The sequence below is a fragment of the Passer montanus genome, unplaced genomic scaffold, assembly GCF_014805655.1.
Source record: "Passer montanus isolate IOZ18808 unplaced genomic scaffold, ASM1480565v1 scaffold9, whole genome shotgun sequence".
Taxonomy (NCBI): Eukaryota; Metazoa; Chordata; class Aves; order Passeriformes; family Passeridae; genus Passer; species Passer montanus.
Window position 1 is genome coordinate 4,583,812 of NW_024374367.1, and position 15,563 is coordinate 4,599,374.

Here is a 15,563-nt window from a genome sequence, read left to right on the forward strand (position 1 = left end):
AAAACCCAAAAAACCCTTAACCACATTTCCTTCATCAAGAAAACCAAAGAAAAACAGCAAATTAAATTTAACAAAAGTACATTGTACATTAAATGCAATATCTTGCATTTGATTTTAAACTTTTTTTAATTATAAACAGATAAATTGTGAAAATTGTAATAACAGTTATCAAATATCTTAAGTATAGAAGAAGGAGTAGTTTCTCCTGTGTAGTAATAAGAAACTGTAAAATAAAAAGTTAATATAGGGAGAGTAATTAAAGAAACAGACCAACATGATTTTATATGAGCAATAACATTAATCTGAAGTGATGACGCTCAGGAGTGTGATAGTTTCTGAGCCAAGGAAATCACATTAAAACCAAAAGAATTACCATTTACATGAAGACTTCTTCATAATTATTAATAATGTTCATCTGCCAAGTAGCACACATTTATAAATTTAACTGCTCATATATCAAAGCAGATACTTCCACCAGAGTATTTGACACTTCGTGTGTCAATACTTTCTGACTAGTAGAACGTTAATATTCATCTCCTTGCTTTAATTTTTGTTTGAATTTGTAAATTATAACTTTATTACAACCATTTTTAATTTTCAAGTTTATTTATACAAGCACACCTCATTATGTTGAAGAATTCATATGTGAATATAACAAATATTGAGGTTACCACAGCTTGCAATAGCCTAGATAATCACTTCCTCAGAAATTTATGTTGACATATTTAGAACATTTATGTTGTTGCAAGTATCTTGCAGTGTAAAGATGTTGGCATAGCAGTGACCATGGATCCTAGCAAGCTATGAATGAATAATTGTATTTTAATGTCACATTCATTTTCCTACAGGACCTCAGAGATGCCCTTGAATCTGAAGTTTGAGGAAATGTCAAATATATCCTAAAGGTCCATAGCAAAGTTTAACCACTCCATCACATTCTAAGTACAGTACATTCTCTTCAAAAGTCTGTGTTCACTCAGCAGTACCACATTATTTTCTGAGAAGTTATTTCAGGGTCAACACCCTCATCAGCAATAACACACTAGAAATTGGTGCTCCAAAGCTTCACTGCTAAGAGTATAACACGTTTGAAAGGAAAATGAATACAAAAATAGAAAATTCTCACCCATTACAGAGTTCTCAGACAATAGGAACAGATTGTATGCTGAGAATGCTGTACCAGTATCTCTGGATCCCTTAGTTCCTTTTAACTTTGTAATGGTTTTGTAATCAATCATTCTCAACTCAAATTAATTTACTTCTCTCTATCAATTCTTTACCTCTTTTTACATAAAGTATTTAAATGAAATTAACATTTCCAGAAATTTGAGATCACAAGCTACAGTACTTCACCATGACCATCATGATTTAACTCATTCATCATCCTAGAATTTCGTCATTTTAATATTCAAACATACAACTCATTCATGATTGCTATCTAATAAAGGTCTTAAGATTATCCTCTTGAACCCAAGATTACTGTGCCTACTAATGAGTCAGGTGTCACACAGTAATTCAGTTTTACAGTGCAAGGAGGGGATCAGTTGCTGTTTACACCTGGTGGTCACACCTGCAGTTGCTGCATTACAAGTCTGGGCCTGTAACTGCCCCTGCATCACTGCAGGGAAAAGGCAGCACTTTCTCATCCAAAACCTCTAACTGTGGTACCTTTTCCAATATGCTGCTTTAGGATTTTGGAGAGTGTATCAGAGCTCACAGACATGGTGCACAAAGCACCCACTCTTGATTACCCACTTACTCTGGGACCTCCTTTACACATTAAAGTAGAGGCAAACACTTGAGTATTCTAAGCTCTGATGTGCTGAGTCAACTACCAACTGAAGTTGCCCATATGTAAATAATCAGCTCTATTTTAAATACAAATCTTCTCTCATTTTGAATTTGAGATATAGAGGCAAACACTTGAATATTCTAAACTCTGATGTGCTGAGAGAGTCAACTACCAACTGAAGTTGCACATATGTAAATAATCAGCTCTATTTTAAATACAAATCTTCTCTCATTTTGAATTTGAGATCTCCATTCTCATGATTCTTAACCACTACTGACCTCAACTGAACGTCTGCAAAGAGTAAAAAGTTTTGGCAGCAGGTAGCTGTGAAGATTAGTAAGTCATCCTCAGTAAAAGATGCTTTACACATCTTTCTTTCCATGCTGGCTGTTTTCTGCCCTCCAAGGTAACCAGCATTTCTGACATGTTCCTCTCTTTCATGGTAATGCTACCTAATGGGTTCTTGGCCTTGACTGGAACTATAGCAATGATCACAAAAATAAAATCACTTAAACATCTTTTTTGGAACCATAAAACAGTTTTCTGCTGACTTCATCATAATCAAACAATTATATAAATTATTTGAAAACACAAAATTCCTTCTTTCATTCAAGCAAGAGTGTCTAATTAAAGGAAGAGAAAAAAGAAAAGAGATCAATCAAATAAATAGCAGGACCCCATACAGGAGAAGGTCCCAAGATCTATTTAATTACAAAGGGCATAAGACAAATCCCAAAATCCTCCTCTCTCCATTATGGAAAGCCTCTACAACCTTCCCAGACACAAGACAATCACTGCCTGGTCAACATCAGAAAATATACTTTTCAAGCAAACAAAGACTATGGGAACACTGAGAAATAGTTACAACTATTATTAAATAGTCATGAGATATGTTAGAAATACTTACCAATACTTTTCATGACCTCTTAGAATGACTGATGGTGTTCATACTTGAAGAAACACATGGGGGCAGGTCTGATTCACCAGCTACTAAAAAGACAGGCTTCTTCCCCAGCACTGTTTTCTGGGGGATTGTTGTGCCTATAAATTGCACTGACCTTTCCTATACATACTTGTTTTATGTAGAGTATTAAAAAATGGAAACCTTAAATTTTTCCAAAGTCAGCCCACGGGTTAGAAATACTTACCAATACTTTTCAGAACCTCTGAGATCGACTGATGATGTCCATACTTGAAGAAACACGTGGGGGACAGGTCTGATTCACCAGTTACTAAAAAGACAGGCTTCTTCCCCAACACTGTTTTCTGGGGGGTTGTTGTGCCTATAAATTGCACATGACCTTTCCTATACATGCTTGTTTTATGGAGAGTATTAAAAAATGGAAACCTTAAATTTTTCCAAAGTCAGCCCACATGAGATGCAGTTCTCAAGTAGCCCTTTTTTGTTCTTTTACAAAGCATAACCTCTATACTGTTAAAAAATACACTCCACTTGTAACCTCTGCTTCTGAAATGAAGATCAAGTAAGCAAAAATGCTACTCAATGTAAGACAATACAAAAATTACCTTTCTAACTCAGCAATTTTCTTATCTTTGTCATTCTTCTCATTCTCTACTTCCTTGAGTATTTCTAGAAGTCTGTCAACCTCAGCCTGAGCTTTGCCACATTCTTCTCTATAGTACGATGCCTCCTTGTCAAGCTGTTTCATTCTGTCTGCAAATTCTGGATTCATCCGTGCCTCCTCTTCAGCTTCATGAGCCTTCAGAATCAATATTTCAAAAAGATAAGGGTGACAATAACTTAAATAGCTTGAAAAGCTTTACTTCTTTACTCTTCTCGGAGTTCAAGTTTACATTAAAAAGGATTATGGGTATTCCTGTCTGATGCATTACAAAAATAAATGAAAATATCTACATAGTCAAATTTTATTGTCCTGAAAGTGGAGGGGATTTATTAAGGGGTTTTTTTACGTATTAAAGTGACCCCATGTTAAAGATGTTTTTTCAAATTTAACAAAAACTCACCTTGTAATTCATTAAATTTACATTCAGTTCAGTGTGTTTTGAATATACAGTCAATTTCTTAACAAATCATGTACTCTTTCCCTATACATAAATACACTTTGTCCATGTGTAAATATGCCAACACAGATACATATATACATACTGTATATATCTGTATCACCAGATGTCTCAAATGCAGTTTGATACAAAGAATTTAATGGAAAGAAATTATTTTTAATGCAGTGGTGACTTTAAAAGACAAACCAATAAACTAAGAAGCTGCTTTCAGCAGACATCTTACCCAATAATCCTTTTTAGCCTATCGTTAATACTTAACCTGAAACATCAGAAGAACAAGCCCATTGGTGAACACAGCACAAACCTGGCAAACACATGCATGGATGGGTGGGAGTTCCACAGACAAGAGAAAACGCAATGGAAACAACAAGAGTGCAGAGCCCAGTCCAACTCCCATCAAACCTAATGGCAAAATCCCAATTAGCTTCAATGGGAGCACGACCTGGCACCAAGTGCTTTCAACTGTTGGCTGCAATAATCACAGACAGATGGAAACAACGATGCACTGCAATGCTTAGCCTACCCCTTGCTTCCCATTATTCCTAATTGGCATCTTGAAAGGGCAGGCAAGGAAAAAAGAAGTAGTTTAAGGCAGTGCACATTAAACATAGAAAATTCAGGTAACATACAGGATTTTTTTTACAGAAATTCATGGTATTTAGAACTGAAGGTCCTCCAACTATCTTAGTACGCAGAGAAAACATGGACTTACTTATCCTTAATTTCAGGGAATGGACAATGCAAGCAAGCAATGATAGAAATGCAGATCAAAATGAAGCATGCATGTTTGGGAAGGAACTAATATAAACTACGGATACTAGAAGGTCCATATTCTTTGCAATGGTTAAAATGTTCTGTATAAATAAAGAACAAGTCTGAGTTTACTACGAATACAACAAAAAAAATAGAAATTAATAGCGAAAAAACTTAGGGTGTTTGCATGTAACATATCATTTAAGCATGAGGATAATAAGAAAAAGACAGTAGATTTGAAGTGTTATTTATCCTACTTGAAGATTTTTATTCAGAAGAAATATTTCATCACCAAAAGAAGCCAAGGGAATCATATGAGGAGCCTACTAAACCTACAGACCTTGCTCTTCAAAGTCTCTGTTTTGATACATGCTCCAGTCCTGAATTCCATGCCAATATAGGACTTTTCAAACCCAGAACTCTTTTCAAGGTAACATTCAAGGAGTATCTTGATTTTACTGTTTGACTGAGATGTCAGCAACAGATTCCTTTTCAGGCTCAATATTCCTTAATAATAAACTTGGATTTCTTTTATACCAGTTGTTAGTTGCATCAAGAAATTTATTTTCAACTAGCTTTGTAACTTTTGAAGTCAATATAATACTCAGACTCAAGGCCAATTATCTGAGAAAATACTTTGATTGTCCATAAACCCTATTACAATATTATACACTTTTTTATCATTACGTAATTTTGGAAGGAATAATTTAATTCCATAGCTAAATTCACTCTAGAAAAATAAATATAATCCAACTCCCACATTCAAGATACTAAGAAACTTATTCAAAAAAGCACACTGTTCCCTATTCTTCAGATTTCTGCTCCTCTCCCAAGGTTAAATCCAGAATTTCACAGTTTCCCTCCAAAGGCTATTGCTCCTTTGTCTAACTCCCTGTCACCTTTCTGTCCCTTCCCTTTGGTAAAAATTTAATTGCATACCAGCCTTGCTTCCGTCATTTCATAGAGAGGAAAAACACCCACCTTCCTTGCCCTAACCAGTCTTCAACTGAGCATAAAGTCTCAGCTTCAGCCCAAACTTTTTTCCCCATGTACCTCTACCCTTCTCTTACCCCAGAACAAGAAGCAATGTAGATGAGGGAGAGAAGCCTGTCTCTTTTTTAGGTTTCATTGCCACACTGCACTTTCTACAAGGCAAATGCATAATTGGGCAAGAACAGGATAGCATCACCAATGCAGAGGTGCCAAATGTTCTACCACCATGGAGTATTCCTGTCACACAGGAGCTCAGAAGTGCACTGAAAAAATTGCCTACTGCACAGCTGATAAGCAAATCACCACCTAAAATAATAAATATATTCCTCACTTTAGCCCTTTAAATCTTGGCTCAACAGCATGCTAAGGAAATCAACATTAAGCTGCAAAAATTTTTAGTTCTTGTGTTTTCTGTGGTACTCACGCTGTTCCATATTTGTGGGATGTGTTTTTGGAAAATTCTGCAGCACAAACTGGGTTGCTGCATTTCCCCAACATGAAGTGGAACTTCTAAGGTATGATTAAATGTGATTAAGCATCCAACCAATGTCACATATAAATCAATGTAAGCATTAAGTTACTACAAGGTTGGTCTTAAAAAAAAATTAATTAAAAAAAATAAAACCAGTATTGCAAATCACCAATTTAGCCGACTGCCTCTACTTTTCAAAGCAATTAAAAAAACCTTTTTTTACTATTGGCAGGAACCAGATTTCTACAAGGGTATTGCCCAAATGAAGTAAAGGAAAGTTAGTTAAAAAGGGGGAGCAGGTACAAAAAAACAAGTTTTACAAAGAGCTTTCTGCAGGTGATACTTTAACCTGCAATTCTCTTTAAGGGACTCTTCACATTGTAAACAAAGCTGCTGATACCAGAAAAGAGCAAAACAAAATCCATCTGAGACTGCCAGGACAAAGGCACAGAATTAATTACTTATAAGGCCCCATTCTATTTTATGGCTTTGAAAGATGTGTTTGGATCTGAACTAGGCACCTTTCTGAATTTGTTGTGTACAGATCAGGGGTGATTTGTTGACAGATGGAACTTGACTTTTGAGGTCAACCAGTAGGCCCAAAGGAGTAAAAAGGCAGCTCAGTTGATATTGACTCTGCTCCTGCCAGGACAAGGCAGATTTCTTTGGCTTTTTTTAGGCTGTAGACTGAACTGGTGGATCTAGTTCTAGACAGAAGCTGCATGAATCACATGAATCACAAAGTCTCTGCATATTTCTGCTGTACTGTCCATTTTGTGTTTAATTTCTGTCCCCTGTTTACTCCCTAAGTTCTCTGTTACCTTGGAAAACACATTTTCTGTTTCTATGGGACTTTTATAGGTAGAAGGGACTAGTCCACGTGTATTTTTCAGCTTTCTTAAATCTGTATCTGCAAATGATAACTCTTGTGTGTACACATTAGGTTAATTTCAAACTAACCCACTCACTCTATGATGCTTTTTCTCCCAATATTATGACTGTGATGTTGTGTGTTATTTTTACAACTGAGTAAAAATAGCATATCACTCTACCATTAGAATGTCACAAATTTTTACATTAATTATACATCTGTTCTGATCTTTGCTTCATAAGCACTGCAAATGGTTTAGAAGTAACATTTCCTTATGTAAACCACAAATTTCCTACAGAAATATCATAACAGTGTGGCACAGACATGCAACATGAATTATTTAGGCTATTAAAGTCTTATGCTACAGTCATGCATGTATTATTCTGCATAATAGAAATGGATGGATAGATAAGTATTTCATTTTTAAAGTTTGAGACACAAACATACACAGAAATGAAGTGGGTACTTAAAATAAAAAAAAAGGAACAGCAGAATTTACATGCAAGATATTTATTACTTTGTAAGATCCTTCAAATTTTATTACTTTCAAAAATAAATGGGAAAAAAGATTGCTGTCACACAAATTTTCTTGTCGCCTTAAAACTCAGGAGGTTTTCATTTAACTTTAGGGACTGCTCTAAGTAATTTATAGTGTATTCTGCAAGTAGTTTAAATTTTAATCTGACATTTCTCTTATAGATGATCTTGGAAAATTAGGCTTTAATATTCAGAAAAAGATTCACCTGAACTCTAAACTCAGTACAGCATGACATTTAAATGACAGCACAAAGACAATAATGCAATTTCTCATAATCAATTTTGCACCAAATCTCTTTGGGTACTTCAAAAAGTTCACCTTTAAAGCATGAAGAAATGTATGTCCAATTCTATTTACAACTTATGCTCAATGTAGGAGAAGAAAGAAGTTGAACAAGAGAAGTTTATTTTTAAAAAATCATCTTGTGGGTATAGCACAATTGCTGCCTGGTGCTGAGGGAAGAGGATCTTGCATCTATTGCTTTGCAACTTCCAGCAGGCTGTCCTTTTGAAAATTAACCATATAAAGGCAGAAAAAAACAGCTAAGAAAAGGACTGGCTTTGGAATACCACACACAAACAGATTAGGAAGTAACAAATTAATTCTACACAGCAGAATCAATAATATTGAGCTAATGACTGGCCAGTATTTATGAAAACCAAGCTAAAAACTAACAGTAAAAAGACTCCAGTCTGAAAAGACATGCACAGGAGCAGTGCAAATGACATGAATAGAAACATAACTACCACAAAAGTGACCCAACATGATACAGAAAAAAAAAATGGGTGTATCATTGAAAGGGACAATCTCTTTCTCCAGCACTGTGCTGGAGAGTAGAGGTGGTAATACCAGGTTTTATGCTATTGTGCTACAATTTATGACTAAATTCTCAATACAGGTAACCAATAACTTCAAAAGTAAACAGAGCAGATTGTGTGGGAATCTCTTTTTCCCATACAAAAGTCATGACATAGCCATTACATGGTTGGAGCTACAAAACCTAACCATAATAGATTCCAAAGCTGGAATCCTGGTCCATGGATGCCCATGGCAAAGCTCCCACTGACTCCAGTGATGGCAATACCTCCTCTAATGTGCAGTATCACATTACTTAAGCCACAAACCCACTTCTTCTATATGTACACTATCCAAATTACATAGTGATTCTGACTAGGATTACTATGTAAACTATAGCTTTTAAATTGCTCTTACAGTTACATCATTTTTCTGTCCTGTGATGCTCACAACACATTAAATGTAACAGTCTCAGCCAAAAAGATGGAAACTCCTCTCTGCACAGAGAAGGTTTGTTGCTGCTCTTCCTCAAATTGAAGGAGTGAAGTTAAAAGAGATAATGTGCAATTAAAGCAGGCATTTGTGAGAATATTAATGCTATACAAGCCAAAGCAAAGACTTTGCAAAGACTGCCTTTTGCATTTATCATTTTATATTTCAGTATTTTCTTCACTTAAATACAAAGTTTCCATGTTCCTAATGTGTATATGCTAAATATATACAGTCTTTCATGAGTGGAACTAATCTATTTTAGTCATATGGACTTTTGAAAATACTGCCAGTCATTTCCTAGATATTATTATTCATTAACTCAGTCACTGAAGATAAACTGAATAAATTAGGAGTTACATAAGTTTGAAGGATCAAATAAAGTACTGTACAAGGAGGAATTAAAAAGCAAAGCAAAAGGAAAAAAAAAAATCTGCATGCATTTTCTAATGGAGAAGTTGAGGACCTAAAGGAAGTTTGTTTTCTCAGAAACACAGTATGTACCTATTAATACATTTTGGATTCTTAAAATGGCCTTCAAGTCCACAAAGTTCATTTATTAGGATATAATGGATACAGCAGAGTGAGCACCAGGAGCGTTCTGCAAAGCTCCACAGAGGAAGAGCACAACACAGTAAGGGAATGGATCCTCATGCTTCCATATGTTACAGCGGGCAATTTAAAAATGAACTTACTGGATTGTACATCTGATTGAACAACTGCTCAGCTTGCTACATTGCAAAGTTGGTAGGGAGTGAAGCACAGACAGGAAAAGAGGGAAAGATCCAGGAAAACAGCATTAGCTCAACAAAACCAGTGCATTTGCACAGAAGAACATGTCATTAAAAAAAAATAAAGGAAAAAAAAAGGTAGAAATTTAAGATTCTAAACATTCCTTGGTGAAAGTGAGAGGCACTGGGGAAACATAAATGTTGACTTTGGCTCCTAAAAAAGAATAGCTGGAGTAAGAAACTTAAGGTTTGTGTTACTTTCCCTTTCTCAAGTTAAATAACCCATGAAATAAAGAGAGGTGTCCACTTTTGATGATACATTAAGTGCTGGTCTCAAGCAATGAATCACAAGAAGTGCTTTTGGCTGAGGCTGCAATTTATCACCAAAGCTTCAAAGACAGTAATAATAAAAGATTAATTAAATAGTATCATTAAATTTATTACTTTCCTTTTGTTTAATACAATACTGAATTTTCTATGCAGAATGACTTTCAAACAGTACAGCTTGGCAAATAGTACTTTAGCAACTGCAAATATGTCAGTAAGCAAGTAAATTTAAGATAATGAAAAACAACAAAAGGAGGAAATTCTGGAGTGGATAATAAAGATTATATATACACACATATCTATAAAACACTTTGCTACCTATGAGGTAATTCTCCTGCTGTTCTTTCACAAGTAGCAATTCAAAGTAAGTCAACAAAAATCTACGGAATTTTGGGAAAAAAGCATTGACCATTCTCTGGTATTTAGAATTATTTCTTTGAAATTTTTTATGAATTTCAACCCATAATATTTGTCACAAGATGTTCAATAAGCATGTCTACAATTTAAAACATTACTTTTTATACCAAAATATAGCAGAGTCACATGAATGATTACTTTGTACAAATAGCCTCTTCATTATTTTTGAAATGTGCCTAGTGGGTTTAGAATCAGCATATTTTTTCTTGCCAAAATGCAGAAAATCCAGTTATGCAGTACTAAAAAATATTTGGATCTAATCAGATTCAATAAAATCCATCTTTATTATCAAGAAATGAATCCTATTGCCTCAAAAAAAAAAAGAAAAACACAGAAAGCAGGGAAAGCTGGGGAGGAGAAACTCCAGTTGTCATTTTTATTTACAATTTTACTTTGAACTTGCCCCTTGTGCATTTTCCTTCAGACATAGCACTTACCACTATTAGTGCTCATGCAAAACTAACTCCCAGCAAGCGTGCACAGAGTACTATCCTCACATTTCTTAGTTTAATTTCTCAAATTTACACATCAACCCTGAATTATAATTATTTTACAACAGCATAACAAAGTAGCTCCTCCATGATATTTTTAGAGAGGACTACTGTATAAGCTACTTGGAATTTTTTCAAGGAGCCAGCCCCTTGGAGTGGGTTTGGAAAGAGAGAAGCAAACTGTGCCAGATGCCTCTGCCCCTGCAGAGGCTGATGCTCACACGTGAGCACACTCATGGGACACGTGGGCTCATTTATGACCCTGCTGCTGTCCCCTCCTCCTCTGACCCAGACATGTGCAAGAGTGACCCAGGTTTCTGTTTCACTCACTTTCCTGAGCAGTGAGAACACGGTGCAGGTATTTTTCTGGGGACCAATTACTTTTAACGCAGGATATTTACAGGTTTGAACATAAAGTATTTCATTAAAGAAAATGTGAATTGAAAATGACTGTTTGGAGTCTACTGTCATTAACAGTCACTGTTTCTGTTCAATTAAGCATGCCCAGAAAGAAGGTTGTAACTGCATTTTATTGTGGAAATACCTGGTCTCCTACAAATGGTGGGTGAATTTCCACTGGGCTTTATACTGTATTTATGATATAATAAAACTATTATGTTTTCAACTTTCATTCAATAATTGTTTGTATTTATACACAAGAAACATGCTCCCTTTTTATACAAAAGACATCCCAGACACTCTGACTTTTTTAAGTGCTTGTTTTTCCATGACTGTATGATGTGTTTATATGTACAGTCATAAATGATTGATTTAGGATTTCAAGTCCTTCAAGAGGATTTTGGTGAGGGTTTTTTAAGTGATCTGTGCTTCCAGGGCTCTTTTAACTGTATATTTTAAATTAAGGAAAAAATACATTTCAGATTGTAATGAAGTATCTGTAGGAGGGGAGTGCAAAAGTAAACAAACATTTATTCTATCAAACTAAAGCAAAGTAAGTGACTTCCAGAGAAACCTTTTTTTTGGAGATTTTAATTCTACCATCAATAGCATTTTTAAGGTATCAGCCATTTAAATTATTTGTGTTTCCATTTGTATATGTTTATTGAAAAAAGCTTCCCTTCCTCTCAACTAAAGATCTAATGCAGGCACCTAATTGCACATATTCATTCTGAATTGAGAAAGAATACAAATATAAGGTTTACACACTGGTATCCTTTATAATTTGCAATACCTTCTTCACAGGTCAGGCTATTGAAACAATGCTTAATCTGAGCAGGATACTACTCAACCTGGGTAAAAAGAGTGTCAGAATATTATGCTAACAGTGATAACATTCACAGAACAAATATTAATTATCAGAAAATGAAAAACTATATCAATATTTAAAAAAAAACAACACTTGATGTACACTTAGTCATGAATTGCAGAAGGCAAACGTAATGCCTGACCCCATCAAAAACATAACGAGAACAATGAGAGCAGACATTACTACAACACAGAAAAAGGTCAAAGAAACAATGGTATCAAAACACTTGCAAATCATTTAAGCAAAATGTAGTTTATTGCAGCAATTTAGGTAAAACCATGTAATAAAATACAGGGTTTATACGTTTTTCTTTAAATGCTTGCTTCCACTTCTTGCTGAATAGAAATACTGAATTGCCAGCTGATATAAACTTTTGATTATTTTGCTTAATTATCACAAACACATGTTCACCAACAAAGCCAAAAATACATCAAAATAAAACCTAGTTTTCATTTTAGAAGCTGATTTTTTTAATTAGGAATTCCAGCATTTCTCAGACAAGCTTTTAATTTTTTTCCTCATCCTGCAAACATTTCAGTTTACTGGTGGCTTGATAATTCCTTTCTGCCCTTTTCCCTCCGATGTCCTGCTCTCAGTTCATCTATTTGTTGCAGCTTCTCAGAATTCCCTCATAGAGGTACTGAGGACAATTTCTGAGGCTCACTAGTGGCTTTGGTACAAATCTCTTGAGGAAAAGCAGTACTTGATGCAAGCACCAGCAAACAGCATAGGATGGGTAGATTCTAGATTTACTCCAGAAGAGTAAATAAGCTCATCATTTCAAAATGAGGGTATGGGATGCTGATTTTTGTTTTGCTGATTGATTGTTTGTTTTAAGATGGAACTTACCTTTTTCAACTGTGCTTCCAACTTACTACACTCTTCTTTCTTTTGTTCTATGGCTATTTCTAAAGACTTAAGTTTGGAGTCTTTTTTCAGCCCTGCTGATGCCAATGAAGATGCATGTTCTTTGAGATCGATTAAACTAGACTGGAAAACGACCAAGAGTAAAAAGTTAATTCCTAGCGACCAGGACACTAACTTAGCAATCACCTGGATCCTGTTCCCCCTCCCCCAAAAAGAGGTGACTCAAAGATAAGCATTGATAGCAAAAGACACCATTTTGTGCATACAGCTGGAACCACATGAGCTGGCATGCAGTGAAATACAGACATTCATAGTACAGACAAGTTCATGTCATATTCTGGAGGTACAAACACACTGAAAACTATTTCTCTAACTGACAAACAAAAACAGCAGGAGCAATGAAATATTTGAGCCTAGTGGAAGCTTAGGTAAAGGACAAAGTAGAGATTATAATGCACAGCTATGTAAAAACTGCAGTAATATTTTATGTACAAATGAGGACTGTGAAGAATGCTTAAGAAAACAGCAGCTCTGAAGCTGAACACTGAAGTGGCAGAATTTCAGTACTTGACATGACTCGAGAGTGATCCTAATGCACTTTCTTTCATCATAATGACATAGATAGAAGAGCAGAGTTTTTAAGAAAAGACTGACCTCTTTTTCTGTCAGTTCAGCTTGTAAAGCATTAACTTTCTCCTTCAGGTCCTTGTTTTCTTTTTTATAAGATTCAATTTCTTCAAGTCTTTCTCTGTCATCTCGATCCCTTTGCTCCTTCAGACGCTCTATTATTCTTTCCTAACAAGGGAAAAGAATTGCAAAACAGAAAAGTTGGAAATAATTTTAAGAAAGACAACATTCAATTTGTTTGCATTATGTAGCACTTATTACAAAAAACCTGCAGAAGCAGAGGATGATTGAGTTGATGGTATTAAAGTCAATCCAAGATTTCTCTAGATTTCAAAATCCTAAGATCAAGTTTTTAAATACTTGATAAGAGTAACACAGTACAGGAACTTCATTAAAGAGCTATACTGATAGGAGTATGTTGAGTTTTGTGATAGATGTGGAAAGATATTCACTTCAATAATATATTTCCTGTATTCATAAGTGATTGAAGTCTTGAAAATAAGTTCAAAACAAGCCATGAATAGTTTCTTCAGAGGCCATGACCAGTTTACTCAGCTTCAATTTTGTTATTACTCTACTTGCTTGCAATAAGACAAAGTTCCAGATCTAATCAGCCACTTGCTAACTATCAGTAACTTACTGTTTACACATGTTATATATTGAGATGCCAAAAAAAACAGTTGTCCAAGACACAGAAAAAGTACTCAGATACAAATTTAAAAACCCAAAGGAATATTTTTCTCTGTCTAATTAACAGTAACCCTACAGATCTTTAAACTCAGCCATGTTTCTGCATATTTTGCTGATTTCCAATAACTATTTCAATGTTTGCTGACTACCACCAGTCACTGATTGGGTGATTAATTCAAAGGGTGAAATGGAAAAAGCAGACACAGTACTATGGTTTCATTAACCTAATTTCATCAATACTTGAAGGATGCAAATACCAATCAGAGAAAAATACTTAGGGTACAATGAAATAACCACTGGCACTGCATTTCAGCTGGACCAGGTCTTTAAGCAGAGTATCAGGAGAACTACTGGTATCATTGAGTGGTGGCAGTTGGCGGGGCAGTAGAAGCAACATAATTTAGGTCCTGCACTTGGGTCAGGGCAATCCTAGACTGAGCAGAGCAGCCCAAAAGGAGGAGGACTTGGCTGTGTACAGTGACAAATAGCTCAACGTGACTCAGCCATGAGTACTCAGAGCCCAGAACACCAGCTGTGTTCCTGGGCTGCATCCAAAGCAGTGCGGCCAGCAGGTCAGGGAGGTGACTCTTCACTCCTGCCCTGCTGGCACCCACCTGGGGAGGAACTGCATCCAGCTCTAGGGGCCCTCACAGGACACAGATGTGCTGCAGAGGCTCCTGAGGAAGGCCAGGAAGATCTGAGGGCTGAAACAACCTGGTCTATTGGAAGGGGTCCCTGCCCACAGCAAGTAGGTTGGAACTAGGTGATGATCTTTAACATCCTTCCAATCTAAACTTATGACACTAAATAACTTCAGGTTTATTCCTAATAACAAACAATTTAAATATTTAAATTCTTAATACTTGGAATATTAATATTAATATTAAGATGCCAGCCTCCATAAAGTAGAATAGTTTAATAATAATAATCATTCAGATTCCACCTGGTTATATTCGGAATTAATTTTTTACCAATTCCTTCTTGAAGATTTATTTACCCAAATGATTTTTTCATCTACAACAAATTAAACATAACACTATTTCATCTTTTTAATGAACAGTATATTTTTTTCTCAGTCAATCACAAAAGAAGACTAATTTATCTGTCAGCTGCATAAGGCTAAATGTCAAAAACGTGTTAAAAGGCCCTAATAAACCATGTTTTGCTTGATTAACAGCTAACTTGCAGAAATCCCAACAATGTGTTCTTGTTTCAGTCTTGTTTGCATTGGGCAGCTTTCCTTATGAACTAATCTGGGACCTCACAGGTCTAATCTATTTGCACTTTATCACAGAAGCAGGAACTGAATTGCCCCAGCATATAGCTCCATTATCAGACATACTCCATTGCTTATCTGCTGTGTGCTGCTACAGTAGGACCAACTTTATAAATATCAGCTT

General features: G+C 35.5%; 1 protein-coding gene across 10 annotated transcripts in view; it reads right to left on the bottom strand.

The window, feature by feature from the left end:
* The window catches only part of ERC2 (ELKS/RAB6-interacting/CAST family member 2), a 420,178-nt gene that overhangs the window by 250,846 nt on the left and 153,769 nt on the right, over positions 1-15,563 (bottom strand). For 4 of the 10 annotated variants that reach the window (XR_005626125.1, XR_005626124.1, XR_005626126.1 and 1 more), the window contains 5 exons: positions 13,501-13,641; positions 12,829-12,969; positions 9,442-9,477; positions 4,359-4,388; positions 3,320-3,513 (listed from right to left, as the gene is read on the bottom strand). Coding sequence is in view for 1 of the 10 variants with exons in the window: in XM_039695532.1 (XP_039551466.1) it covers positions 3,320-3,513; positions 4,359-4,388; positions 9,442-9,477; positions 12,829-12,969; positions 13,501-13,641 (542 nt within the window). In the remaining 9 variants the exon portion in view is untranslated. The remainder of the gene's footprint in view (positions 1-3,319; positions 3,514-4,358; positions 4,389-9,441; positions 9,478-12,828; positions 12,970-13,500; positions 13,642-15,563) is intronic. The other 6 variants (XR_005626129.1, XR_005626128.1, XR_005626130.1 and 3 more) reach the window with 5 other exon arrangements.